General features: G+C 42.7%; 4 protein-coding genes across 4 annotated transcripts in view; 3 read left to right on the forward strand and 1 right to left on the reverse strand.

Moving 5' to 3' along the window:
* Positions 1-1,036: 1,036 nt before the first annotated feature.
* LOC132998214 (tripartite motif-containing protein 16-like) lies at positions 1,037-2,704 on the reverse strand. Its single transcript, XM_061067732.1, has one exon. It carries the CDS (start codon positions 2,702-2,704, stop codon positions 1,037-1,039), a length of 1,668 nt encoding a protein of 555 aa, XP_060923715.1.
* Positions 2,705-4,517: 1,813 nt separating this feature from the next.
* LOC132998216 (guanylyl cyclase-activating protein 2-like) lies at positions 4,518-6,203 on the forward strand. Its single transcript, XM_061067735.1, has 4 exons — positions 4,518-4,715; positions 4,814-4,963; positions 5,854-5,962; positions 6,076-6,203. The coding sequence occupies exons 1-4, from the start codon at positions 4,518-4,520 to the stop codon at positions 6,201-6,203; spliced, it is 585 nt and encodes a 194-aa protein (XP_060923718.1).
* A 1,765-nt stretch (positions 6,204-7,968) lies between these two features.
* Positions 7,969-9,191, forward strand: LOC132998850 (guanylyl cyclase-activating protein 2-like). The gene is made up of 4 exons (XM_061068597.1): positions 7,969-8,169; positions 8,279-8,428; positions 8,829-8,940; positions 9,049-9,191. Exons 1-4 carry the CDS (start codon positions 7,969-7,971, stop codon positions 9,189-9,191), a joined length of 606 nt encoding a protein of 201 aa, XP_060924580.1.
* A 2,953-nt stretch (positions 9,192-12,144) lies between these two features.
* The window catches only part of mapk8ip1b (mitogen-activated protein kinase 8 interacting protein 1b), a 37,180-nt gene continuing 22,247 nt past the window's right edge, over positions 12,145-27,077 (forward strand). The window contains exons 1-2 of the mRNA XM_061067731.1: positions 12,145-12,221; positions 25,156-25,267. Of these exons, the coding sequence (XP_060923714.1) occupies positions 12,145-12,221; positions 25,156-25,267 (189 nt within the window). The remainder of the gene's footprint in view (positions 12,222-25,155; positions 25,268-27,077) is intronic.

Genomic DNA, 27,077 nt, shown 5'->3' on the forward strand with positions numbered 1-27,077 from the left:
ACTCTAAAACATAGACTTTTATTACTTCAAATAGAAAAACAGAAAAAATACTAGGGCTACGTTGTAGCACTAACAGAGGCAATTTCAAGCCTGTTGCGGTTGGTGAAGAGAGAGTGATCGATGACCAAGCCCACGTCTCCGCGTCACATGTGTTCTGCGCACTGCGGCAAGGATAAACATTTCCCTTCCTGTAGCCAGCAGGTGGCGCTGTGATTATAAGTCATGATGTCTTTGTAGATGTCATCAGGTCTTACATGTCTAGTTTGGACTTGATTGAACCAAATATGCCTGAGATACAGAAGCTCTTGTTTTGATGGCGTGTAATCAAACTTTGACGCCACGCCACGGTCACACAGTGTAATGAAATCAAATATACAGAGTCGGTTTGTATCTCCATCTTGTTTAGATGACATTCCCAGAAGTTGATCTGATGAAAGCCCAAGGACAAGTTCATCAGAGTAAAATTGTAGAAAATGGTCAAAAAGGCCACCAAATCCAAAATGGTGGGCTTCCTGTTTAGTCTATTATATGTATCCAAGAGACTTATTTCTTTGTCATGAAAAGACACATGTCCCTATTGATTTTTGTAGATGCAGGCAAATCGTAGTGCCTGTGCTGCCCTTTAGGGGGCGCTAGTCAGTTATTTTGTTACGCCCATTCTGAATGTCTAAAGGGGGTGGGGGGGGTCTGTTGCTACACACATGTAGTTTGAGGGAGGTTGAACCTTGATCACCGAAGTTACAGCGATTTCGCCTTGAAAAAGCCCCAAAATGGCAATGCAAGTCCTTCGAAATACAACAGGGCCTCCCACTGCTCATTGCTCGGTGTCTTTCAAACACATTCATGTCAGTGTAATTATAGATTTCTGTCTTTTCAAAGCTAGAACTAAATATGTGTGATAAACGAAGGTCTGTTTTTGACTGACAGCTGATCCGCAGAAACGTCACCACGACGAACTTTGATCAACAAACATGGAGACAAAAGAAGTTAAAGATTTAAACACAGAATCTAAGACGCTGCTTTTAATGACTCAAGTCTATTTTAGTTTACACAACTCAGCTGTAGATCCATTATAAAGCCCAACTCCAGCATAGAGAGGCTGAGTGCATGTGGTCTGGACTCTGTGGAGGAGAGTCATGGTGTCAGAGACGCTGTAGAAGGACAGAACACCTGCACTGTGATCCAGGTACACTCCTACTCTGGAGGACCAAGGACCTGCCACTGGAGTCCACATGCTGTTGTAATGAAAGTCCTGTCTGTTTCCATCACAATATAACGACCAAGATGTATCATTGAATCCAAACATACGTTCCCCTCCTGCTCTGCTGATATTCTTGTATGTGACTGCTACACATACTCCTCCCACCCCCCCCATCTCCACCTCCAAGTAACAACGTCCAGTCAGACTCTCTCTACTCATGACCTGAGGCCAATAAGTGAATCTGTCTGGGTGATCAGAATAAGACTGTGTTCTACTCATTAATGTTACTATTCTGTTTCCCTCAGATAATAACAGATGTGTGTTTGCTGTGTTTGGATCCAGTGTGAATTCTTGTGAATATTTAAAGAAGTCAGCTCTGGTCTCTGGCTCTGGTTGTGGCAGTAAAACATCCACTCGAGACACAATCTGCCAAATCTCTGTCTCAGTCGCACTCAGAATGTCCTGTATTCGACCTCTGACCTGTGACACAGCTGCTGTCACGTCCTCAAAGTCCCTCAGAGGACGGATCCTGATGCTGGATGAGTGTGTAGATTTACTGAGTGGTGACAGTGAGGGGTAGTTGTGTAGAAACTGGTTGTGATCCTCTATGTCTGAGAGCTGCTTCAGTTCATGCTCTTTCCTCCTCAGCTCAGTGATCTCCTGCTCCAGTCTCTCCTGAAGCTCTCTGACTCGACTCACCTCAGTTTCCTGCTGGGATCTGATCTGCTGCTTCACATCAGAGCTTCTTTTCTCCAGCAGACGGATCAGCTCAGTGAAGATCTCCTCACTGTCCTCCACTGCTTTATCAGCAGAGCCATTGACGGCCTCCTCCTCCTGTTGAAGCAGCTTCACGTCTTTCTCTGTGTCCTGGACTCTCTGCTGGATTGTTTGTCTCCTCAGCCCGAGCTCTCTCTGCCTCTCAGTCCTTTCTGCTGCAGCTGACACTGTGTTGTGATCTTTATGTTCCTCCACAGAGCAGAAATAACAGATACCCTCCTGATCAGTGCGGCAGAACATCTTCATCACCTCGTCGTGACGAGAGCAGATGTTCTCCTGGAGCTTCTCCGAGGGCTCCACCAGCTTGTGCCTCTTAAATGGAGCTGACTGAAGATGACGCTGGAGGTGTTTCTCACAATACGAGTCCAAACAAACCAAGCAGGACTTGAGAGCTTTCAGTGTTCTCCCAGTGCAGACATCACAGGCCACATCTTCAGGTCCAGAATAGCAGTGATCAGCAGGAGCATTTTGGAGTCCAGTCTTCTTCATCTCCTCCACTAAATCAGCTAACATGGTGTTTTTCCCCAGGACAGGCCTCGGTGTGAAGGTCTGTCTACACTGAGGGCAGCTGTAGCTTCCTCTCTCCTCCTCTATGTCCCAGTGGGTGTTAATACAGCTCTTACAGTAGCTGTGTCCACAGCCAGTAGTCACCGGATCCTTCAGTGGATCCACACAGATTGAACAGGAGAGTATTTGTCTGGCCAGGTGATTTTCTTGCTGCTCCATTTTAGCTGCGGCCAGTGACTGTAGAATAGTTTCACTTCCTCCGAACAGAAACAGATCTCTGCTCCTCCCTCTCTCGTTCACTTCCTCTTTTTCCCACTTTTTAACACACTATGGAAAAGAGCAACAGTATGGTCTATCGCTCTCTCTATACTAGACTAATAGATCTGTTCAGGTCAAAAACACTCTTTTCTCTCTTCAGATCTTATAAATCTTTCACCTTTACACTAATATATCAAAGGATTCTAACATCACTGACACTGTGACATTGAAGCAAACTGACAACAAATAATGATTTGCTTAATGAATCCTTTGAAGTGTTATTTTATATGTACAGTAAAGCAGCCAAGAGCAGCTCATCAAAGTTTAAAACATGTCACTTCCTGTAGTCAGCAGGTGGCGCTGTAATGATGAGCCAATATTGATATGGTTCTGACCAGGGCGGGACTGTGAATGTGTGAATGAGGTGTGAGGCTGAAAGAACAATGCACAGAGGAGATAAATGAATCATTAAAATGTCACGCCACGGTCACACCGTGTGATGAAATCATATATACCGAGGTAGTTTATATCTCCATCTTGTTAAGATGACATTCACCGAATTTGAAGTTGATCTAATGAAAGCCCAAGGACAAGTTCATCAGACTTATTTGTTTGTCACGTTTGACGAAAAGTCACACTAATCTTATGCCATTATCAATGTCTTGAGAGACTTTTGACACAGTTTGACATGGTTGCAGTCAGTGATGAGGAGGAATACTGCCAAGTGTAAGATGTTCCAAAAGCAAGCATTTCTTGTTGCCACCAGGGGGCGCTGTGATTTAAAATTCATAATTTCTGTGTAGATGTCATCAAGCCGGGACTCTTGTCTTACTTGTCTAGTTTGGAGTCGATTGCAACATGTAGGCCTATGTCTGAGATACAGAACATTGTGTTTTGATGGTGTGTAATCAAACTCTGACGCCATGCCACGATCACACCGTGTCATGAAAACTCGAAATTCATGACAAAAGCAAAAAAAATAAAAAATATATATATCATTTTTTTGCTAGGCGCAGTTTTTGGAGCCCGCCTCTATGTGGCGCTCTAGGCAACCGCCTTTGTCGCCTATAGGAAGGACCGGCCCTGCCTGGAGGGGTATAGTCTGGCCTAGGCTATTTTACAACCCCGGGTATAGTTTACGCAGGTTTAATCTGGACGGGGGTTAATTTGGCCTGTCACACCGGTTTAGCAGGTTAGGAATGAGTAAGTTCAAAACACAGTGCATCTTGAGGCTAATGGGAATATTTAATAACGATAATATGAGAAAAAAACTAAATTCTCTGACGGCATAAATTGCTTCAAACTTCAGAATCAGTAACGAGCTGGTTAAAAAGTGGAATATCTGACAGTTTAAGAGTCAGACATTTGTATTTAAAGTCGATGGGAAGCAACACATCCAAGAAAACTGAAGTTTGGATATGGTTTATTCCTAATTTTACTGATTTTTAATCACCTTTGGATTTATTTTACATTCCACACTACTGGACCGTCTGTTTGACTTACACCTGTCACTCCTCTCTGTGTTTGGCTGAGACCCACATTTAGCTACAGACCTCATTAGCTCAGTGGAGGAAACCCCGCTGACTTAACACCAAAGTAATCCTGCAGCCACACTAATCACCTGACTCTGTAGTAAACTGGAGCTTTGGGATTCCACGCCTGTTTTATAACAAAATCCTGAGACTGAGACTCTCTCCGAGTCCGGCTACCCCATCGCTGCAGGGTCTGAACCCGCAGGCTGCAGGACTATGGACGGTTGAACAGCACGTCAGCCATGGGGCAGACGCTGCAAGCAGAGCACAGTGAGGAGATTGACATCAAAGCACTGCAGGATATGTATAGAAAGTTTGTCATGGAGTGCCCGAGCGGACTTCTTTTTCTGCACGAGTTCAAGCGCTTCTTCGGCGTGGACCCGACGGGAGAGGCGTCCGACTATGCTGAAAACATGTTTCGAGCCTTTGACAAAAACGGGGTGAGACAGTAAAAGCTTTTCCATCCTGGCTCCCTGTGCGACCCCTTTACGTTGGACCGTGACCCAGCTGTTCTCATTTCAGTGATGTGTTCTTTCAGGACAACACCATCGATTTCCTGGAGTTTGTGGCAGCTCTCAATCTGGTTTTCCGAGGCGACCTGGAACATAAACTGCGCTGGTCGTTCAAGGTGTACGACAAAGACGGCAATGGCTTCGTGGACAGGGACGAGCTGCGGGCAATAATTGATGTAAGTTAGTCAAAGAGTCAATATATTTAAAAAGATACTGGCTTGGAGAAAAGAGATTTTCTTTCAGTGAATTCCTGCTTCAGGAGAACGACTTCTCTCTGTCACCCTCTGTGCCTAAAACATATCACAGAACTTTTTTGGTGAGAAAATGTGCTTTCATCCTTGAGTATTTTATATATTTATTAAAATGTCATCCTTTAATAAGTGTATCGTAATCTAGTTATTGATCCTTTCATTCCTACTCAACTTTTTCAAGCTTTTCAGCCAAAGAATATGAAGTCCGGAGAAAAAGAGGGAACATTTTTCTCTGTAGGAATAAAATATTAATTTAAAGTAAAGTGAGTGTATCTCTTTGAGAGTCATATAACGATTTCTATGTATACAAAGCTTTAAGTTGTAGTAGTTGTACAATGTTGTAGCTGGATGCAGATCTGACAGCAAACGTAAAAATGTGCTTTCTGGTGGAGCCGCTTTCTCAAGTTCACGTTTGTTTCCATACCGGAATTCAAATCCTCACTTCACCATATTTGTCTTTCATGTAGATAAAACATACTGGTAAAACATTTGTATAAAATAAATGTAAAATAAATAAATATGTGTATTAAGAATGCGGAGTATAGTTCGTTATTTGAATTCAATCAGTATTAACAGGTTAATCAAAAAGATGAATCAAACATCACAGCACAAAGAGGATTGATTCAAATAGTCAAAGTATATTCAGAATTTACAGGAGAGTGAGATCAACAGATGTAAAAGGGAAGTGACTTAAATTAAACAATAACGATATTCAGTTTTCCAATCATATTGCTGCTATAAACCAATCATCAGTCCCTGAGTGTGTCAGGACTCATCACAAAACAAGAAACACAAACCGTCTCTTTCTGTTTCAGAGCATCTACAGGATTAAGAAAGGCTCAAGGACGGACACGAGCAGTTGTCAGCCTTCAGTGGACGAGGCTGTGGATCGTCTGTTGCAGGCGGTGGACAGCGACGGAGACGGTGAGCATCTGTGTCCCACGTCACCTTAAACAACAAGAGATGGATCACGTACTTTGCTGTGTCAACAGAGAACATCAATCGTGCTCAAGCTCTTTTTCTTTTTCTTGGGACAGGTCATATTAACATGGAGGAGTTCATCCGAGGTGCACAGCAGGACCCCTGGGTGCTCAACATGCTGAAGCTGGACATGAACCCTGCAGGATGGGTGCTGGAGCAGAGGAGGCGGAGCGCACACTTCTGAAATGTCAACCTGGATCTGCCTTAATAAGAATAAGCCTTAAATTTGATCTACGAAATGTATTAAACTCACAACTTACAAGTGAAATCAGGATTCATGTTCAATATATGAGTGAGAGATTTTTTTATCAGAGCAGGCCAACGTTTGTAATTTCACCTTAAATCTCAGCCAAAGAGAAACATACCATCTACACATGAGTCTTTCTTTTCAAAGTTAAAACTGTTTGTAGTTTCCTTTTCTTCCTGTATTTTTAAACAAATACACGTTCACAGCTTCTCCTCTTATCTTACAAAATGTCCTTAATTGTCTAAAATATAAATTGCCTGCTTTTCTAAGTTTGTTGTGTTTTTAATATTGTTTTTTGCTTTTGAGGAAACTAAAACATTTTCACTGTGAATATTCAGTTTTTACCTGATTATGTTATTGATGCTACATGCGTGTTTTCAATATATGTCATTTGAGGTTCAATAAATAATAATAATTTGAAAAGTTTTGGTTTCACATGTGTAAACATCTGTCCTTTTTGTTCAGATCTGAAATCTATGCTCAGCTCTGGTTTTGTATCATGTTCAGGCATTGAAATATGGGTTAACCCTAACCCATCTTTTACTCAGCATGACACAGAACATGTTGATGACAATCTATAAATAGAAGTTTATACAAATTCATATAATATTTGTATTTTGATTATGAGTTACCTTTTCTCTGTGAGGTATCCACAAGGTTGAGTTCAGAGACCAAATATAGTAGAAAGCAACTTTGTGGAGAGTTGTGATCATTTAGAAGGTTTGAGAACTACCTGGTTGCACTGACCTGTGTCACCTGAGGGGGGCGTAAGTTCAGCTGATAGCAAGTGGCAACCCCGAAGACCATCTGGTGGAGGCAACGCCCAGTAAAAGTTAGGAGACATCCATCAGCTGCCTCCTCAGATAGTTTGACGTCACATAGGTGAAGCATGTGATAAGAAGACAGATTGAATGGTTTGACGAGACTGATAAAGTCTGAGACATATTTGTCCAATAGAGAAATTCCCCATTTAATTGAATACCTTGCCCCTGTAGGTTTATAATGAACCATTTTGGAAGGAAAGCTCAGTTTTATTGATTGCAATACGACTGTTAAATTGTTAGGGTCAGTATCCCTGATGCTTTTCCTATTGACCATAAATACTTCTGCTTAAAGCATAATCCGTCTCCAGAAACCTCCTCCCTTCACCTTAAAGACGTTGCAAGGGATCTTGAGGTAGAGAGGGAGGCCCCTGCTCGGACAGCGTTTGCTAACTTATTTTACTCCAGGGGATAGTAGCAGTAGTAGTTGTGGGCAATGAGTTTAAGATGGAAGCAAACCCAGAGATTCCATTGAGTTGAACTGGAGAATTAGAGAAAATGAAGGTTGTCAGAGCAGTAATCTGACAACTTCACCAGCTGTAGTGAAATGGAGCTGTAACTCCAGTAGTATAAAGTGTATCAGTGACCCTGGGTCACCAAAGGTTCAAGATGGGATCAGGATTATTGTTTTAAACTCAGCTTGTTGTGGCCTCGGGCTGAAAATAAGCATCTTGGTGAGGGTCAGGGATCACATGCATCTGTTATAACTCTTAACACTATTCTCGACCCCAGAGCTGACACCTTCGACAGCAGCCATGAAGCGGATGCCGAAGGACTCACTGCAAGGAGCTTTCAGGATATTACTCTACTAGAGAATCTGCATTTATGTACAAAATAAGAAGCTCTTAGTTTTCACTGCAGTGGTAGAGTTCGGATACAGCATGGGTCAAAACCAGCAGATACAAACGCAGGAACCAGAGCTGGAGCTAACCAGCATCCAGGACCTCTACAATACATATATCACGGAGTGTCCGAGTGGATCGCTGTACCTACACGAGTTCAAGAGGATGTTTGGAGTGAAGAATGGGACGCCTGAATCCCAGTACATGGACAACATCTTCCGAGCATTCGACATGAATCATGTGAGTCACAAGTGAAATCTTCTTCAGGCGACAGCTCAAGCAAACAAATCTCTTTCCACGTATCTAACCGAGCAAATGTTCCATGTTGGTGTTTCCCCTGTTTCTTCAGGACAACACGATGGATTTCATAGAGTACGTGGCCGCTCTTCATCTTGTTCTGCGCGGACGACTTGAAGACAAGCTGCGCTGGTCGTTCAAGGCGTTCGACAGCGATGACAACGGTCGTCTGGACAGAGAAGAAATAAACAAGATTGTAAAGGTAAGAGGTCTTGGTCACAGCCTCGTTAGCTCCAACACGGAGGTCATCACCCCTGACCATTGGTTGTGGGTCGGTTTGTGTGTTTTTTTATCTGCAAGATTACGCAGAACTGCTCGACATTGACATTTACACTGATTAATTCATGGGACCATTCGGAAAAGATGTGGCATAGGTTTTTAGGTGTTTTTCAAAAGGCCATCTTTACGGTTTTTATTATATCGTATTATCTGTGTTTTAGAATATCAGGTCCAAGAGTAATATAATTTTTTACTGTTCATTAATGTTTGATGGACTAGATGATAAGTTGGGTGGCCAGCAGCTGATCCTCTTGGGACCACGATTTTCGAATTTGTGTACGAGATGATGGACAAAAAGTCTAATTCCTGGAATTTTCTTTCAGATAATCTACAAAATAAAGGAAGGATCCGTGTCTGACGAAACGGGAAAAGAAAAAATCACTGCGGAGGAGGCGTGTGATCGCATCTTCCAAGAGGTCGATGTGGACCACGACGGTGGGTTCACTGCACACTCACAATCACCAACATCGGCAAAACAGCGAATGCATAAAAAACAAAGGTTCCCATGCTATTTCACTGAGACCTCCTCTGTTTGTGCTGCAGGTCAGATTACACTGGAGGAGTTTGTGGAGGGTTCTCAGAGAAGTCCCTGGCTGCAGAGCTTCCTACGGCTCGACGTCAATCCTTGTGGATGGGTCCAGAAGTACTTGTCCGACAGGAAACTCTTGAGTGCCATGGATTCCTGAAGGAGTTCAGGATATTCAGCCGGCACAATGGAAAGGAACCTCATTGTGAGGTTTCTGGGAAAATCCAAAAATAAGATTCCTCCTGCCTTCAATGAAAAACCAGCATAATGACTGTTGGCTAATTATTTTTAATTTATTCCCTCTTGGACCTGGACAAACTGAACATTTTGACATTGAGGAAAAACAATCTTCTTTTTTCATTAATGGGGTTTCTGTGGCACGAGGAATATAATTTAATCTGCAGCTTTGCATTACTTCATGAACTGTTTTATAAATTGTGATTAAATATGTGATTATTTGTTTGTACATGATCTTTTGCTTTTATATAGAGGCCAACAGTTTTGACATCACATGCTACTCCTTCCTACCCGACTGTATATGGTGCTTTATTGTCTGTTTAACTATCTATCAACTTGAAACTAGCATTTGAGACCAGAAACTCTTTAGGAAAATATTTACTGACGTGAATCAATTGAAACGTCATTGGCTCATAGACATCAGTAGAAACTTATATTTGCAACCAGTGGTGTCGCCCCCTGCTGGTCATTTGAGAAAATACAGGTTTAAACCATTTCTGCATTGGCTTCACTTTCTAGACCTGGAATCTACGTCCATTTCTTTTTATTGGAGTCTCATTTCTGTCACAAAATCCTAGTTGTCCCTTCCACAGTTCATTTTTATGTATAAGTTGTGATTCATGTTGTGTGTTTCTGTGCCACTTTTAATGTGGTGTTTTTTGTATATAAAATGTTTGAGAATTTGTCAAAGTTATTTTTCACTTTGTCATGAAACACATCACAGCAGAAAACATGTAGACAACATGTCTACATGTGAAACTAGACAAGTTTATAGTATCTAGTTAAGTGTTAAGAGATGTGTGTAGCAACCCTTTGTCCACATAGTACACACAGAGCTGAGGTGGGAAGATTCTCACAGGAGATGCACACGCCACAAAAAGAGCTGCACGTGGATTGAGAAGAGCCATGGCGCTAATGCCCTGTTAGAAAGAGATGGAATAGGCTCATGCCACAGCAAATGTGCCTTAATTAATTAATTAATTCAGATAATTGGAATTTAGATTGTTTCTATTTATTTTTTACATCGAGGGTGTTGAAGTGAATTTCAAAGATCCAGAACATTTTAAATCAACGTCACGTTTTGTAATGTGGTTGAAATAAACAGGATAATAAAATTAGTAGCATATTAGATGTGTATGAGCACAGTGGTACCAGAAGCCCCAGTCTGAAGGACTTCAGTAACATCTAGGGGTCGTATTAAAAAAAACACTTCCAATGAAATGGAGAGATGGACTGAAGCATTTATTTCTTACAAGAAATAAGTTGTTCACTCGAAAGAAAGAAAGAAAGAAAACAGAAATCAAGGAAGCTGTTCTTATCAAGTCAGGATCATCACAGAACTATTTTTTCCTACACACAATATAGTGAAAAGTAGCTTACTGCCCTCTGCTGGTTTGTCTCTGACAGTACTCCCTAATAGTCCCAGGTCTTTTTAAATGTCATTGTCAACAAACTGTCCACAGTGTTTTTGAGAGTGTTCTTTGTTTAACAGATTAAAGATAAATCAAAGAGTGTTTTTATTTTAAACACAAGACATTTTCTCTCTGGATTAAACAACTAAAATATCACAGATCAACAGGGAAATATACACCTGTTACATTCACACTAGTTTTATAAATGTGATCAACACAGTGGGTCAAATTCCTCAGATTAGTCCAGTTGGATACCGACTGAAATCCACCTCTGTTTCCTGAGCCTCTGTTTTCCATCCGGTTGCAGAACCTTACTTCTCTGTGGGAGCTGCTGCTGCTGCGTTCACTGTCTCATCGTAAACTCCAGCTGCAGGAACACAAGCGATGTGCTGCTAGTGTGTGAGTCAGAAGAAATACAAACAAAACACTTTTCATAGACCAAGGTGTCTCATCTTGTAAACTATTGTCCTGTTCATCTGAACTTTTTGCTTATCAAGTACTAAAACAAACAAATTGCCTTGTTTTTTCTGTGATGATGCATTCTTTAAAATAATAACATCATCATTATAATGTTTTTTAATTATCTCGCAAACAAACATACAACTAGGATTATGTGCCTGTTTTTGATGTCTTTGATCTACGTGTTAATAGTTACTGTTTAAACAATTTTAATTTGAATGTGAATTATGGCAACCCACTCCAAATTAATATTTTAAAAGTTCTTCCACTGCTTTTCCCTCTAGCATTTCTCATTCTCTAACATACTGCATGCTCCACTGATTCCTGTCTTTGGCAGTAATCTCAATAGCCAACTTTGACTTGAAATATAACTATGTGTTTATAATCTCTAAAAACCTACTTTTACTGACTGGCTTTGACTTTTCTTCAGTTCTCTTACTTTTATTATTTTTCTTTTGCCATTTATTGTTGTTAAATGTTCTGCTGTTGTTGTTCTTCTTCTTCATTGTTTGGTTTATTGACGAGTGGCCACCAACATCAAGGTGCACCCCCGTCATCCACTGGATCTGCGTCCTCTTCCCTGCTCGTCCTGTACTGTACAGTTTGATATTTGATATATTTTTCCGCTTTCGGTCTAACGCTCTGTTGTCCCTGATTTTAGATTTTTAGGCTACAGGCGACTATTTGTCTGTCTTTTGATTTTATATGCTTATATATTATTCAGCTTGTTGCCTTTGATATTTTGTTCAGAAACGTTTTAGGGGGGGATGGTTTCTGAGTGTCTATCATGTCTTATCATTAATAAAACAGTTTCCTAATCACCAGCCCAGTTGGTTTTACCCCCAGTTCAGCTGAGTTGTGACTTTTCCCACAGCCCTGAAAGGCAGCAGCAGCATCATCGCATCAGCAGCATCAGCAGCAGCAGCATCGGACCTGTCAGGTGTCTGAACCGGGGAAGCTGCGAGCTGCACCGCGGAGCCAATGGAGGCTTGAACCGGAGGTGGCATGGCGGAGAGAGACCAGCGGGAAGCCAGCCCTCCGTCCGGCCGCGGCGTGCAGGTGGACTCCCCGGCCAGCTTCAGGTGAGAGGAGCTCCGGGGGAGGGAGCCCCGGTGGTGGAGGTGGGCCCTGGCGGGGCTGGGGCTGCTGGTGGCCGGCTGGGTGCGCTGCGGGGAGCCGCTGCAGCTGCGGTTTGGCTCCAGCTCGGCTCTGCGGGGAGAGGTGGTTGTTTTTGGGCGTGTCTGCTCCCCAGGGGGCCGATGGGGAAGCGTGTGCACGTCTGGAGCGTCCACTGGAAACATGCATTCTAAAATATGATGTGCACTTTTTTGGTGATCGTGCACCCGAGCAGCAGAGCTTGCAGAGCGGCTGTGGGACTTCCAGTGTGGCCGTAAAATGTTCCATGACATTTTACATCAGGTGGTATTTCCCTCCTGTGACCATCATGTTGTTGTGTTGTTATATCCACATTGATTTATGAACAGTCACTGTATTGCTGAGATAACATGAGAATTAACAAACCCTAAAAAGTTAAAATCTTCATAATATAGAATATATAGTTCATTCTATATCATTAGTAACAAGGGGTGTGACAAAACATCAATACAGCAGTATATCATCGTCCTGACTCATAAGACACGAATATCGACTTACTTTAGTTTGCACTTTTGCCAGTTTATGGTTATTTTACTTTAGGATGATGTCACATATGGACAATTACAAGTGTTTCTTAAAGAAGAAGTATTAAGAAATGCCAAAATAAATGAATCAATAAATGTTATATATTGGTATGGAAGAGAACATTCATAAAATTGTAACACTATACGTTAAATTAATAAATACATTATGAGTTACAGAATGTAAAAGAAAATCACGTATTAAAACAACAGATAAATGGATGTTTACTTTTGTTATAGTCTTTGCTGTTTAAACCTGGAGTTGTCATAGCTACCATTTTACAGCTTTGTTTTGAATTCATTTTCATTTGTTTTAATTGACGAATACCAACTGTGCACTTGTCTGATGAAGACATTGGTTTGCATAAATATTTAATGAAACAGTTCATATTCTGGCCACAGATACAAATTATTAGTCGGTTTGAAACCCATGCATTATTCATACTGCTGGTGGATTGCAGCTGAACATTTTCTGCTTTTATCAGTTTTATTTTGGCCCAGATTACTGTAAATCCCCTCTTGGTTTCGAGAAGTTTGAAGATTCACTGCAGGCTCTGGGAAGTTGAGATTGTGAATTTAGCCTCAATAATTCATCAGTAATGAATTACATGAGAGCAAGATTGATTGCAGAGGTTGAGTTGACGATGAAAACAGTGTCGCAGAGCCACATTAGAGAGAGAGAGAGAGAGAGAGAGAGAGAGAGAGAGAGAGAGAGAGAGAGAGAGAGAGAGAGAGAGAGAGAGAGAGAGAGAGAGAGAGAGAGGGAGAGAGAGTGACCCTTATAATGGTGCCTGAGGAGAAGCTGTAATTCTTCAGTGGCGTTACAGAGTGTTTGGAGATCAATGATCAATATACAGTGAGACAGCAACACACACACGCACGCACACACACACACACACACACACACACACACACACACACACACACACACACACACACACACTCACACCCCATCAGGCTCAGTCCGTGTCTCACACACACAACCCTCCTCCCTCAGATCATCAGAGCTGCTCCAGCAGAGTTTGATTCATGTGACACATAAATATATAAATAAAACCTTAAAAGAAAAGTGCCTCAGAGTTACACACACATCAAATCATCAGAGGCACAGACACCGTTTCAGCAGCACAACGAATTAAAGATGCTCCAAATGTGAACTGATTGTCACCAACATTCACAAAAACACACAAAACATGAAACTGTACAAATGGAGCTATTTAATCAATCATTCATAATTAATGTCAAACTCTTAGTTTGTGTAATTTACATGTTAAAACATTTAACGTTGATTCAGAAATCGATTGAAAGTGTGAGCTGTTTGAAAGGATGAATTTAGAACATGATGGATTCAGATCAGTGCTCAACACTCCGGCTTGTTTTCCTCATCACAGCTGATCTATATTCAGTGATGGTTGTAGTTGACCACAGCGAGAGGAAGCCTGATAATCCACTCAGGTTTGGCGCCGGCCCAGAGCGGCCATATGTTGGTGTGATTTCCTCCGTCACCTCCTCCTGCCTGTGGTCAAATCCTCCGTCTCTCTGTGCAACCTGCTGGAGAACAGACGAGTGTGTGGAGATATTCACCGAGTCGAGATGCACGAGCAGCGGATGTGACCCACTTATGAGGAATCTAAAATTTTCATCGCCCGTCAATGGGGACGTGTCAAGTGGGCGTTTGCTAAGATATTCCGTTTTTTTCTTTTAGCAGTTTGAATGTAAGATTTTAAATAATAGATATTTCTTTAAGAACTCTGTTGTATTTTATAGAGCAAAAAAATGCATGGATATTTCCTGTGGACATTGTCAACCCCTGGCTAATGTTTACAAATAATGTTATCTCTGAAACATGTCCTTGAAATACATAAATACATATTGTTACTCAGATTTACACAGATTGCCGCTATCAAAAGCAGATATTTACAGATTTCTATGAAAGACTCCTAAAGACTTTTACAATAAGCACTGATTCAAAATCTTCAGTTTGTATTTACCTTACACTTTTAATCTGGTCTATGTCTCATCGGTTTATATCCTATACTGAAACCAGCCACTAGGGGGCAGTCCAAATGATTTGGCTTCACCTATACTAGGATCTATAATGTCGTCCATGTTCATTTAAAGTTTATACGGACAGATAAACACTGATTTAAGAAGTGAACCCTGGACAGAAAATACTCTAAATACATCAAGACACATTTCTGACGTGCATTAAGTAAATTATTTAAATTTTAAATATAAAAGTATAGTGTGTCCATGATCTAATTTCTTTCTCTAAGTCCCTAGACTTACCCTCTAATGTTTCTTTCATCCCTTCTCTGCTGCGTCTGAACTGACTCTCTGACGAGATCCGCTCAGGCAGACGAGTCACAGGCTGTGGGAAGTGAGAGAGATGTGAGAGAAAGGGGTGAGGAGGGGGGGGGGTGAGAGAGACAGAGGGAGCTTAAGGAGATTTTGTGAGGTCTCAGTTTCTCTGATCCGCTCACATCCGTCTGTTATTGAGTCTGATGTTTTTTCAGTTTTTTTTTAAATCAGCAGAATTTTATCCTCGTGGATAAAATCCCCCCCAGTAAAAGCTGACACACTGGGCAGTAATGGCTCAGGTTGCTGTCGCCGTCCCCCCCCCGCTGATAATTTACTGCTGTGTGGCTAGATTGTGCTGACAATGCACGTTCCATCTGATGTCACCTCCCCTCTGCTTATACAGTATACTCTCTCTCTCTCTCTCTCTCTCTCTCTGTCTCTCTGTCTCTGTCTCTGTCTCTGTCTCTGTCTCTGTCTCTGTCTCTGTCTCTGTCTCTGTCTCTGTCTCTGTCTCTGTCTCTCTCTCTCTATCTCTTTCTCTCTCTCCCTGTCTCTTTCTCCCTGTCTCCACTAGAGGGCATCACCTTCTATTTACATTTTCCTCCTACAACATGGCGACAGAGGAGGAAAAAGCAGAAGTGGCTGATTGTCCCAGTGCCCCGGTCTTAATTCCACCATACCGTCACCTGTAGTTTCTTATCAACTCGTAAAAATCCACAAAAAATTCCACCATGATTCATTTTTGATTTATATTGAAGTTTTGAATCTGTGGTACTGATCCTTTTCGACTCTTTCGTCCATGTAAGCTTTCAGAAGACGTTCACAAATATGGATTAAATGAATGCAGAGTACGGACAGAAGGCTCCCTCAGTTTGAATGTCCCCATCTAAGCATGAATGAGCCTGGATGTGTCAAACATACAAAGCTGTGCAAACAAGCAAACTTGTATTTGAAACAAACACATATAGCTGCTTCAATTTCCAGCACATTATTTTACCATGAACTTCATTCCAATTTTTTCCACAAGGTTGAAATTCCTTTTAGCCGTTTTATAAAGGTTTTGTTTTCCATTGCACATATTTAGTATGCAGACAGGGGTGTTTCAAGGGATTCTGTGGCCCCCAGGCAAAGGGAATGTGGGGGGGCCCTGCACAATTATCTTTTCTCAGTGGGGCCCTCTCTCAGCCCGGGGCCCCAGTAAATTGCATTACTGTGTGCGGATTCTTTCTTCTGACAAAATTCAGCACAAGTTAACGTAACAAAGGATTTAATGTAAAATGATTGAATGTTTCAGCTCTTTGCTCACAACCTGGAGTCATGAGATGAACTGGGTTTATTGTTCTGACCCCCATCGACGTCACACTCTTAATTTGCCGCCGCTGATGAGCTGTAAGGGGATTAAACTTCACACACACACACACAATAATGTAACGCAACCTCTACAGTCCAAACTGGGAAGTGACTGTGTTGAATTGTGTGAAGCCTGTGTGAGCTCCATAGCTCCTGGCCAGGTACCAGGGTCTTGCTATGTCCATCTGGCTGCATGTGGGTATCTCAGTGGAGAGGAACCCGGATTCAGTGTCTCAATTTAGTTATATGTTTAAAGCTGTTGTCATTTGCATAGAGGCAAATAATTCTCCATTTACACATCCAGCAATGTAGTCAATACATTACTGTTTTTGTTTATTCCACCTGATGAAAAATATGAAAAGGACCTGTTAGCAGCAGCTCATTGTTAAATGAGTTTGTCTTTGATTTGATGCAGAGAAGGTGCAGTGAGAATCAGAACCTGTTTTCTAAAAGCTGTCAAATAAAAGCTTAAAAGATGCATAAATAGCTGTTTTAATATAATAAAAATGTAATATATAAAAATATGTTATGATTTTTAGTTTGCTCCATGTTTCCCTCTATAGAGGAGGCATGGTTTTATGACTGACTACTGCCTCCAGCCACCAGGTGGCGATATATATGCTTTGGCTTCACTTATAGAGGGTTGTCACGTCCTCCATCTTTATATACTACGATCAAAGACTTGCACAACGATTATTCTGATTTATTTACAATAATTTATTTATTTTCTTCTTTTTTTTAACAAAGAAGCTGGAATTTTCCACTAAGAGGACGACTGAAGAGAAAGGAGAAACGGACAAATTAGGTTCAATGGTTCTCATGAATAATTGAGCACAGTGGTGTTTTTCAGAGAGAGAGAGAGAGAGAGAGAGAGTGGGGGGGGGGTTCCTCCTGTGCTGATGTTCCTCTCGTTGAGCTTCCTGTGGCGTTGGATATTCTGTTAACATCAGCAGTTCCCTGCAGTGGCGCATAGTAACATCTGATGCACGCAGCACAGAGTAAACATCAGAGAGGAAGAGAGGAGTAGATTATATAACACTCCTCTTCGGCAGATTCAGCTCCTCTGCTTTAAACAATTCGCCCCCCCCGCTCCATCTTTCTGCCGCTCCTCCAGTAGAGCGGCAGCAGCGGCAGCAGCAACAGCAGGGCTCTGTCTCCATCGACCCGGACAAGCTGCACCCCTCCTCCCTCTCCTCCAGCTCTCCTCCTGCTCACTCCTCCCTCCCTCCATCACTTTCTAACCTCCTCCTCCTCCTCCTCCTCCTGCTCCTCTTTTCTCGGCTGTGGATGCCCCCCTTCACTTACAGTATGGACTCGGGAGGGGAAGGAGAAGAGGGCTGGATGGAGGACCAGTGGGAGAAATGGTAGGGCATGTCTCGCGTTTCGTCTTCCATCTTCTTTCACCGGCATGCAGCAAACATGGCTCTGTGCATGTGTGTGTGTGTGTGTGTGACCTTGTGAGTGTGTAACTGCTGACATGTTCTTCCTGCTATGTGTGGTCTCCTTGCACCTCAAGGCTCAGGGACAGCCATGCCCTTGAAGGAGAGTGTGTGTCTTCAGAGGAGGGGCAGCGTGCACAGCAGAGAAGCCAGAGGAGCCACTTTATGTTGTTGCATGACAGAACCGGTGCTGGAGCAGATGCACTGCACGGATGCATTTGTGTCCTCAGAGTTTGTTGTTGATGGAGGTTTTAATTTTTGTCCCGGTTGCATGTGGTGAATCGTATGGGACGGTCCGGATCTGGGTCCTGGTCTTGGTCCTTGTCCTGGTCCTGGTCCTGTCCTTGCAGGAGGACAAAGATGATGAATGACGGTCAGCGCGCAGCCTTGTGACCTCTCAGTGGGAGAATAAGTGTGTGAATCATTGGGGCTAAACAGGTGTGCACACACACTGTGCATGTGTGTGGAAAGTAAAACTGAACCATAACAGCACCACACAGATGCTTGGGACAGGGTAACGCCACCGTCCTGCTTCTGCTGATGCATTAGCCAATATTGCAATAAATCAATGATACAAGTGTTTGGATGGAAATCAGACTCAACCTGCATCAATTTAGGTCCATAATAATCTGCCTGTTTGCATTTTCTCCACATTATCTAATAGAAGAGGTGTTTTTTGATCTGCCTTCCCCACAACATCAACCTTTTTCACCCTAAACTGTTAAACAACTACATTCTTGCATGATGTGTCTTCAGGGCCTAGTGAGAATAGGGAAGAACTAATCTTTTCAGGGACAATCTGATGACGAGCTGTCGTGTAAGGATATTTGACCTGGACAAAAACCTGCGGTCAATATGTGCGACCAGGCAGCACTTTAATACAGTGCTGTCGGCATCAGGGTCAGGCCTTGATTCAGATAAAGACTAATGAGGCCCATCGTGGCCCGAGCGTGCAGGGTCATGGCGTCCTTCATTAACGAAGAACAAACAGTCCAGCAGGATGCAGAAAAGGACTTTAGCCCAAATTCTTAGCGTCCGTCCGGCAGCGTCGTTGCCCTCTTTACGACCGAGTGTCGTCATGTTTCATCTCAGCCGGGACAGTTTGGAATCAGGACTTCATCCACCTGCTTCGGTTTTATTTCAGAATTTGTGCAGAAGTGACGAAGGAGCTGAGTTTTAAAACCCAAGACACGTGCCTCTTTAAGCCTTTAAATACAGAGCGTAAGTAAGTGTTGCACCTTTGGAACACACAGGCTGTGTGACTGCACCTGAGCATGACTTTACATCTCAGGGGGATCACAGGGCGTAATTAAAATCATATTTATGGTTATTAATACTTGTATAGTGGGAGAAAGATCATACAGTCAGAGAATGGGATCAAAATGACTAAATAGCACATGAAATATTAAAATCTCCCTCAGAGAGATGGACACAAGGCTTAAGATACATTAGGAGTCAAATTGAGGAATGAGACTCTGACATCCTGTGGAGAAGAATTTATATTTCATGAGAGGTTTGGAGTCTTTTGGGGATTGATTTAGATTCTGTGGATCTGATACCAGTGTCTAATAGAACACTACATCTTCAGGAGTGTAAACCTTCACTGCATGTAAGTGTATTTTTGTCACTTGTAAAAATAGAAAACTGTACATTGGTGGTTTTCACCTTTGTGCCACAACAACAGCTGACAACAGCAATGTCCTCTTCCTCATAAGTGGCTGGTTTGCTTCCAGCAGGTTCTTGGAGGTTTTCCACTTTTTCTATTTATGTTTGTGTGTGTGTGTGTTGGTTTTCACTTGATTTTGAAAAGGTCATCACCGACTTGAAAAATGAAAAGACGAGTTTGATATTTAACCCAAATGGATTTTCCTGAAACCTTAAAGGCCTGAAGAAATGAAAAATGCATTTACCCAGTTGTAATCCTGTGTCCTATTTGGTAATGATTCATTTTTACCTCTTTATCTACATGTAAAAAGAAAAACAATATTTTAGTATTTTACATAAAAAGCTCAGACATTTATCTTCCTCATTACTCAGTTACTCATTTTTGCATCTTGAAACTTAACCTCCGTCCAGTGAATATAAAATCGATCAGTTCTTGGTCAGTTTGCCTGAGCTGTGGAATTCATCTGCTGAATCTGGAGGTGTAGGCGATGGGGGTGAGCCGGCTGCGTGGGTTGTTGAATCTGTAAATATAGTAATAGTTGATGTGCAGGATCAGTTCTGACATGGGATGTGTGAGCAGTGGACACAGAGGCCACGGCACAGAACACAAACGCCCAAACAACATCACATCTCCTGAAGTGGAACAAAAGCTAGTCTCATCTTGATCCTATTTCCAACAGATTTAATCATTCTGGACATTTTCCCCAACAGGTTGAATCGTTTCATATCTTTCAGCAGTTTCCCTCAGGTGGTCGGATGCTTGTCGGGGTCCCCTGAGGTAATCGTGTGTGACAGTGAGGATGTCGGCGTCAGCTCGTCGTTACTACGGTCGCAGATTTGCTGCGTCTCACTTTCAGCGATGATGACACTGTAGCTGCCTCACAAGCTTCTCTGAACCCGAGCAGAGGCGCCAGTCTGCTGCGTCAGCACTCCCTGATCACTGGGGGGGGTTGTGAGGATGTGAGAGAGAGGCTTGTACTATGTGGTTCAGGAACACAATCCCAGAGGGGATGTGGATGTAGGCCCTCTGGATTTTAAACTAGATTTTATTTAAAGATTTGGATTATTGAAACTACCATGTAGTGTTTGTCAGATTTTTCATTTCTTAGAATAATTAAATATGTGCATATTTTCTGATTAAAGTGTTTAGGGATTATCTGGAGTGTCATTCTCACATTTCCTGTCCATATCTCTATCTTCCAGAGTTACAGGCCTAATTTGTGAGGATTATTAGTTTGTCCTCAAACCTGTTTCTCCTCTGTTGCTCTGTTGCTCTGTAACGATTATCGTCACCATAAATTGGAATGCTGATTTTTCTTTATGGGCTTCTTGATGAAACATTTGGTCCATTAGAATGTCAGAATGTCAATAGTCCATCGGCTCATTATCTATATCACTTATTCTTTGAGGGTCATGGGGGGGAGGGTCAGAATGTCATTAGTGAAAAATCCAACCCTCTCATCATCCATGGTGACATTTTTTAATTTCTTGTTTAACTTGAGCAGTTGCTGAACATCTTCAGTTCACCGCCAGGACAATAGGGAAGAAACATCAAATATACAGATTTAAAATGTGGAAAGTTGTGGATATTTTCTTTCTTACACATGTAATGACAAACTTTGAACTGATGATCTGAATCACTGGGGAGTTTCTTTCTCTCCACAGTTGACAAAGTGCTTGTTGTGGGAACTGTTGTGTTAGGTCTCGACATTGAAGTGTCTTTAATGCATTATGTGTATGGCAATTTGTTGCTATACAAATGAACTTGAGTTCAAATAGATTTTTATAGAAATTAATTAATTAATTAAAAGCCTAATTATTGCTGCTTAAAACGTGACTGAGTGACGAAGCAGTATTCCAATATCAATATTTCCAATTCCCTGAGAATAGTAGGTTGATTCATATTTCCAGTGTTTCCTGCTTTGCTGGAAGCTTTTTAAAACACAACTCTGAGTAGTGGGGGTGCTCGTGTATTGCTTGAGTTTGCTGTTATGACGCTGTCAGGGATAAAATATCTCCACAAAACAACTTCTACAGATCTCGGAGATAAAGGAGTGCTCTAATCTTTTGGAGAACTAAATATCCCCCAGAACTCTGTTTTGACGCCGGTTTGATCGTCCAGCTCCACGTGTCACGCCACCCGGTGGAGTCTGAACCTCTACATGTGACAGTGTAATTTGCTCTGTAATATCCACTCTGTTGGTTTCCTCCAGTGTCCGCATCCCTCATCTACCCTCAACCCACTGCAGCAGGGAGGTCACCCTGTCCAGTGCTGCTGGTTTATCTCCCAGCACTTAATTCCCCTCCTCCCTCCTACCATTCCCTTTTTGTCCTTATGACTCTCTCCATCCTCTCGCTGTCCACCGCCTCTTTCCTCAGGGTTTGATCTACCGTCACGACATCACCTCTTTGTTCGTCCTCTCTACGCTCCCTTCCTCGCTCTCTCTCTCTCTCTCTGTCCTCGTGAAGCCTCAGCTACGGGTCAAAATCCTGCAATTCACGGTCAAAAGTAACGTGACTTATTAAAGGCCGATTGGCTCTGATCCTCCTCCTTCACCTTCCCCCCCCCCCCCCGTCCTCCTCCTTTCTGCTCCTTCCTGTAAGTGAGGCTGTTAATGGAGGGGGGGGGGGGGACACCGAGGAGGATATTGATTTTGTTCCCATACCAAGCAGCTGTCTGTGCTGTAACAAATGATATTAGGAGTGAACTGATGAGTGCACAGTTCTTGAGTTTCCAAATCAGAGCAGGTGGTTGCTGGGACGACCCTGAAACCACAGGTTGTGAGTGGAGCAGGTTTACTAGCAGAGCTGGAAAAATATAAATAAATTTATATATATATATATATATATATATATCAGAAAGGATTTTCTTAAATATGATTATATATTTTTTAGCTGGAAAAAAATTGACCTTGTGAATGACTCAGCTATTTATAGTCCAGTGCTATTTGTTGGCCTGTGGTGTTTGTGGTTGCAGCTCTCTGTCTGCAGTGGATAAAGGAGGGGGGGGGCTGCACTACTGTTTGCTTGTTTACTCAAAGTTCAAAAGTGAAGATCGACCCTGTTTGCAGAACCTTGAATATTTTAACAATGACCCGACTCCTGTTGTTGAGTCCCGGCTGCTGCTGCTGATGCTGCTGATGTTGCTGCTGCTGTTGGGACAGAGAACTGTTCACCTTGTTTATTCGAAATGTGTTTTGTTGCCGAGACTAAAGCAGAAACACAGCCCTGCACCCCCCCTCCCCCCTCCCTCTTGTAGCTGGTTGTTGTGGTTCTCCAGCTGCACGTGGAGCCCATGAGTCTCATGGCTCTCACTGCTCGACCCTGTTTGCGGAACCTTGAAATGGAAATTTTTTTTTTTGTTTTTTCTCGCCTTCGTTGTGAATGAATATTTGATCAATGACCCGACTCCTGTTGTTCAGTCCCGGCTGCTGCTGATGCTGCTGTTGGGACAGAGAACTGTTGTTTATTCAAAATGTGTTTTGTTGCCGAGACTGAAGCAGAAAACAAGCTGTAGTTAGCCTCTTGTAGCTGGTTGTTGTGGTTCTCCAGCTGCACGTGGAGCCCATGAGTCTCATGGCTCCCACCCACCTGCTGATTCTTACAGATTCTTAGTCGATGGAGATGTAGATCAGACTGAGAGGGAAGATCGGTCTTTACATTTATCTGGTGGACTCGAGCTCAAATCGTTTTACCATAGATCTGCACAGGTCAATTTAATTAAAGCATTTAAAGAATGAAGAACAAGACAATACATGACTCCCTCTCTGTTCTTTCCCTTTATCCAGACACTATTTTTCAACCTTTCTCCTCAAATGTAGCACAATTTAACTTTCACAGTAGAAAATCCCCCCTGGATTAGGAGAAGGTGTTTTCATTGTTTCCCATTAATTACTTTAATCCGTACAATCACTCAAACCTAAAACTCACACTGACGCTGCAGCTTCTCAGCCAAAGGGGCTGTTGAATGAAAGTGGATGGTTGTATTCCACTGGCTGGTTTTCTTAATGTCTCATTATCAGATGTACAGTATATCCTCATCAGGGATTCTTCATTCTCTCCCCCCAGTTTGCAGGATTCATTCTCTCTCTTCATCCTCCTCCTCTTTCATTTCTCTCTCTTCCTCTCCATCCATCATCTCCTTCAGGGCCTCATTATAGAGCGAAACAGATGCTTCTTCTCGGGCTATTTAACTTCTGCCGCTGACACGTGATGGCTGGAGACGGTCGCAGCTGCGTGTACAGGAGGCAGCTGCGGCGTCTCTGTGGTCAGAAAGGACATTAGCATCGTGCACCGGGTTTCTCTTCGTCTTCTCTTTCCTCCCGCTAATAACAATTACCTGCCCTGTCTCTGTGTGCCGTGCCCAGGAGGCTGCTGGGTGAAGGGATAACAGACGCACATAATTACAGATGGGCAAAAACTGACGCATTGTTTACTGGCAGCTAATTGAATCATCCTGCTCCCGCAGCAGGAGGATTCCATGCCTGAATCTGGAGTGATGGCCTGGGTCTCTGCAGGAGAGTTTAAGAGCTTCTGCTCTGCCCTGCAAAATAAAAGTGTTTCTAGCTGATCCAATGTGTTTTTTAATGTTCATGGACATTTTGGAAATCCAGTAAACTCTATGTGCACTGCTGCACCAGGTCGATGTGCTTGTACAAAAGTGATGGAGAGGTTGAAGCTTTGCAAGGAGCAAAACATTTGGCAATGATTCCTAAGATGTCATTGATATTTTACAGTTTAACCATAGACTTATTTAACTTTTTTAGCTTTTAAATACAACCAAATCAATTAATTTAATTTGTTTTCTGCAATGTTTAGAATAGAATACCTTGTGTCTGTTTCCTCACAGGATTTAGAAGATTATTTTAAAACTGTGTCTCTTTGGAAAAGCAACTCCTGAAACTTCTAGTTTGAGTCCGGATTAGTTCCGTCTGCTCTGATATGATTCCAGCCACAGAACCCTCGGACTGAGCTGTCGCCTGTGATCCATGTTTCCCGTCCACTCCGTTATCACTATGATTCCGTGTCCTCTTCACTGTGGGTGTGCAGCTTTGTCCATGTGGCTGCTGAAGCGTAACCAGCAGTCACATGACCAGTCTGCATCCCACCACCAGCCCAGTGTCTGGTGTTTTCACTGACCAGGCCTGTTTGGGATGGGAATGTGCTGCCAGGGGCTGTTTCTGTGATGCTCTGTGGGAAGTTGAAGGGAATCTTGAAATTCTCTCTTTTTTTTAGAAGTAGCAGATGAAGATATTCACAGAAATACATAATGGTATATAGTTGATTTTAAAATAAAGATTTTGTCAAAACTGAGGAAGCTAAAATGGCAAGTGACTAGAAATCAAACACACATCATAAGTTTTATGTTCACATTTGTGGCCAGAGCTTGTGACCCATATTCATGTGTCCCAGGATTTGGGCTCAAGAGTTTTTCACCCAGTTAAATTCGGTCAACAAGAGATTTTGAGATGTTCTGAGGCTGAGTGATGAAGGATTAACTTAGATTTTCTTGTGTATGTGCTTTTCCTTCTCCCTCTTCTTTCCCTTCTCACCCTAAACCCCGCCCCCCCCCCCCCTTCGACCAGGTTGACCCACGACATCAGCCTGGATGAGTTTGAAGATGACGACCTGTCGGAGATCACAGAGATCACAGACGAGTGCGGGCTGAGCCTCAACTGCAACGGCCCAGACATGAAGGTGAGCGGACACCACACAGAGCTGCGAGTTTCTATTCTTTCAAGGGAGTTATTCATTTACTGAGAGCCGTTATTACATGGGTCATCTATCCTGAGGTCCCATAAGTGAAGCCAAATTGTCTTGATCGCCCCCTGGTGGGTCCCTTTAGTACAGGTCATGAACGCCTCCTCCTCCATGTCACTGGATGGGAAATGGACCAACTTAAAAAGGCAACACACGTCAAATACATTTTTCTGAAAGATGGTGGCAAATTTTTCAATCTTTATACAAAGTCTATGTCTATGGATGGAAAATGAAATATACAAAGTATAATACAGGACAAAAAGTATATTTGATACATGGAAATGGGATGAAAGTCCCTTTAGATATTTAAAAATAACCTTATAGAGTACTGTATTACAGAGTCCTGGCATTAAAAAACGAAAAGAATACACACAACATCCATTCTTAACTCACATGCTCATTGAGTCAGATCGGGTCGGACATGCCGCCGTCCTCCGGTGACACCGTGTTCACGTGTGCGCTCGGCGAGGGGTCGGACTCTCGTCTCTGTGGCGTTTTGTCCTGAGCAGCTGCTGCATCCAGCTTCCTGCCGGCAGAGGACTGAGGACTGAGGACGGAGGACGGAGGCAGAGGGGCCCGACAGACGCTCTAAAAAAACCTAGAGTCTGATTGCATATGATTGCCCTGCTGCATCCTGGGTGTGTGGATGATTTTCTCTGAGCTGTTTACATTCTCTTTCTGAAGACCACCGAAACTTTGCAGAAATGGAGAGTTTTGTTGTGTTTTTGTAAGTTTTGAGCAGCACAGGCTCAACCTACACTACACTGGTTTTCTCAAGTGTTATTGCCACAGAAACAAGCAGGTCATTATCTGGAACTGGAGCGAATGTGAAAATGCAGCCGTGAGAGAGCGAGAGATGTGGAGAGGCACAAGGGGGAGAGAATGAGCCAGAGGTAAATTTGTCATTCTGTCAGATCTCTCCGGCTCCGTCTCCACTAAAACCTTCATCACCACCTCCTCCTCCATTCATCTTTTCTACTGTAACCAAGGCAACAGGAGGGTCTCTGGCTTTTTTCTGTCACTTGCACGAGCAAGACGAGAGATTTCCTTCCACCATGACTCGTATTTGTTTGTTTCAGTGACTCTGATATGAAAGATGGGAAATTTGCTGCAATGCTACGTAGTTGCTGGGATATTTTTAGATTTACAAGCCTTTTTTTTTTTTACTCTGTGTGATTTTTCTTGGCTTTTCACCCAGGGAGCTAATTATGGCCCAGATTATTGAACGGGAAAGCTTTCTGCTGGAGGTCTGTGTGTTCACATGTACTATCTGTTTGTGTGTGTGTGTGTACGTGTGTGTACGTGTGTGGGTGCACTAATGACTCATCCTCTCCCAGAGAGCCCAAACCAAATTGGCTCATACTGGCAAATTTGCAATCGCAACAACAACAAACCGTATGTGTTACAGTCTCGTTTACTCAGGATGAGCCACACAGTCCTGTTTTTTTGGCTTCTGCACATGTGGAGAGGTTACAGAACGTTTCAGTTAAGGATTGTTTGCTGTGTAGGGAAAGAGCAGGCTCTGCTGGTTGGTCTTAATAATGTTTCAGGCTCTTGTCATATTTGACAGTTTGCCAAACTATATTTTGAAGGCAGCAATCGGCATTCAAAGTATTTTATATGAACTAATTGAGAAACTGATAGGGTTAGGGTTAGGGTTGTGGGAAAAACACAAGAAAATGTCCTATAAGTGATGCATTGAAATATGACCGCGCAGATAGAGATATAATTCCATAAACACATGGTC

The sequence above is a fragment of the Limanda limanda genome, chromosome 3 (genome assembly GCF_963576545.1).
Source record: "Limanda limanda chromosome 3, fLimLim1.1, whole genome shotgun sequence".
NCBI lineage: Eukaryota > Metazoa > Chordata > Actinopteri > Pleuronectiformes > Pleuronectidae > Limanda > Limanda limanda.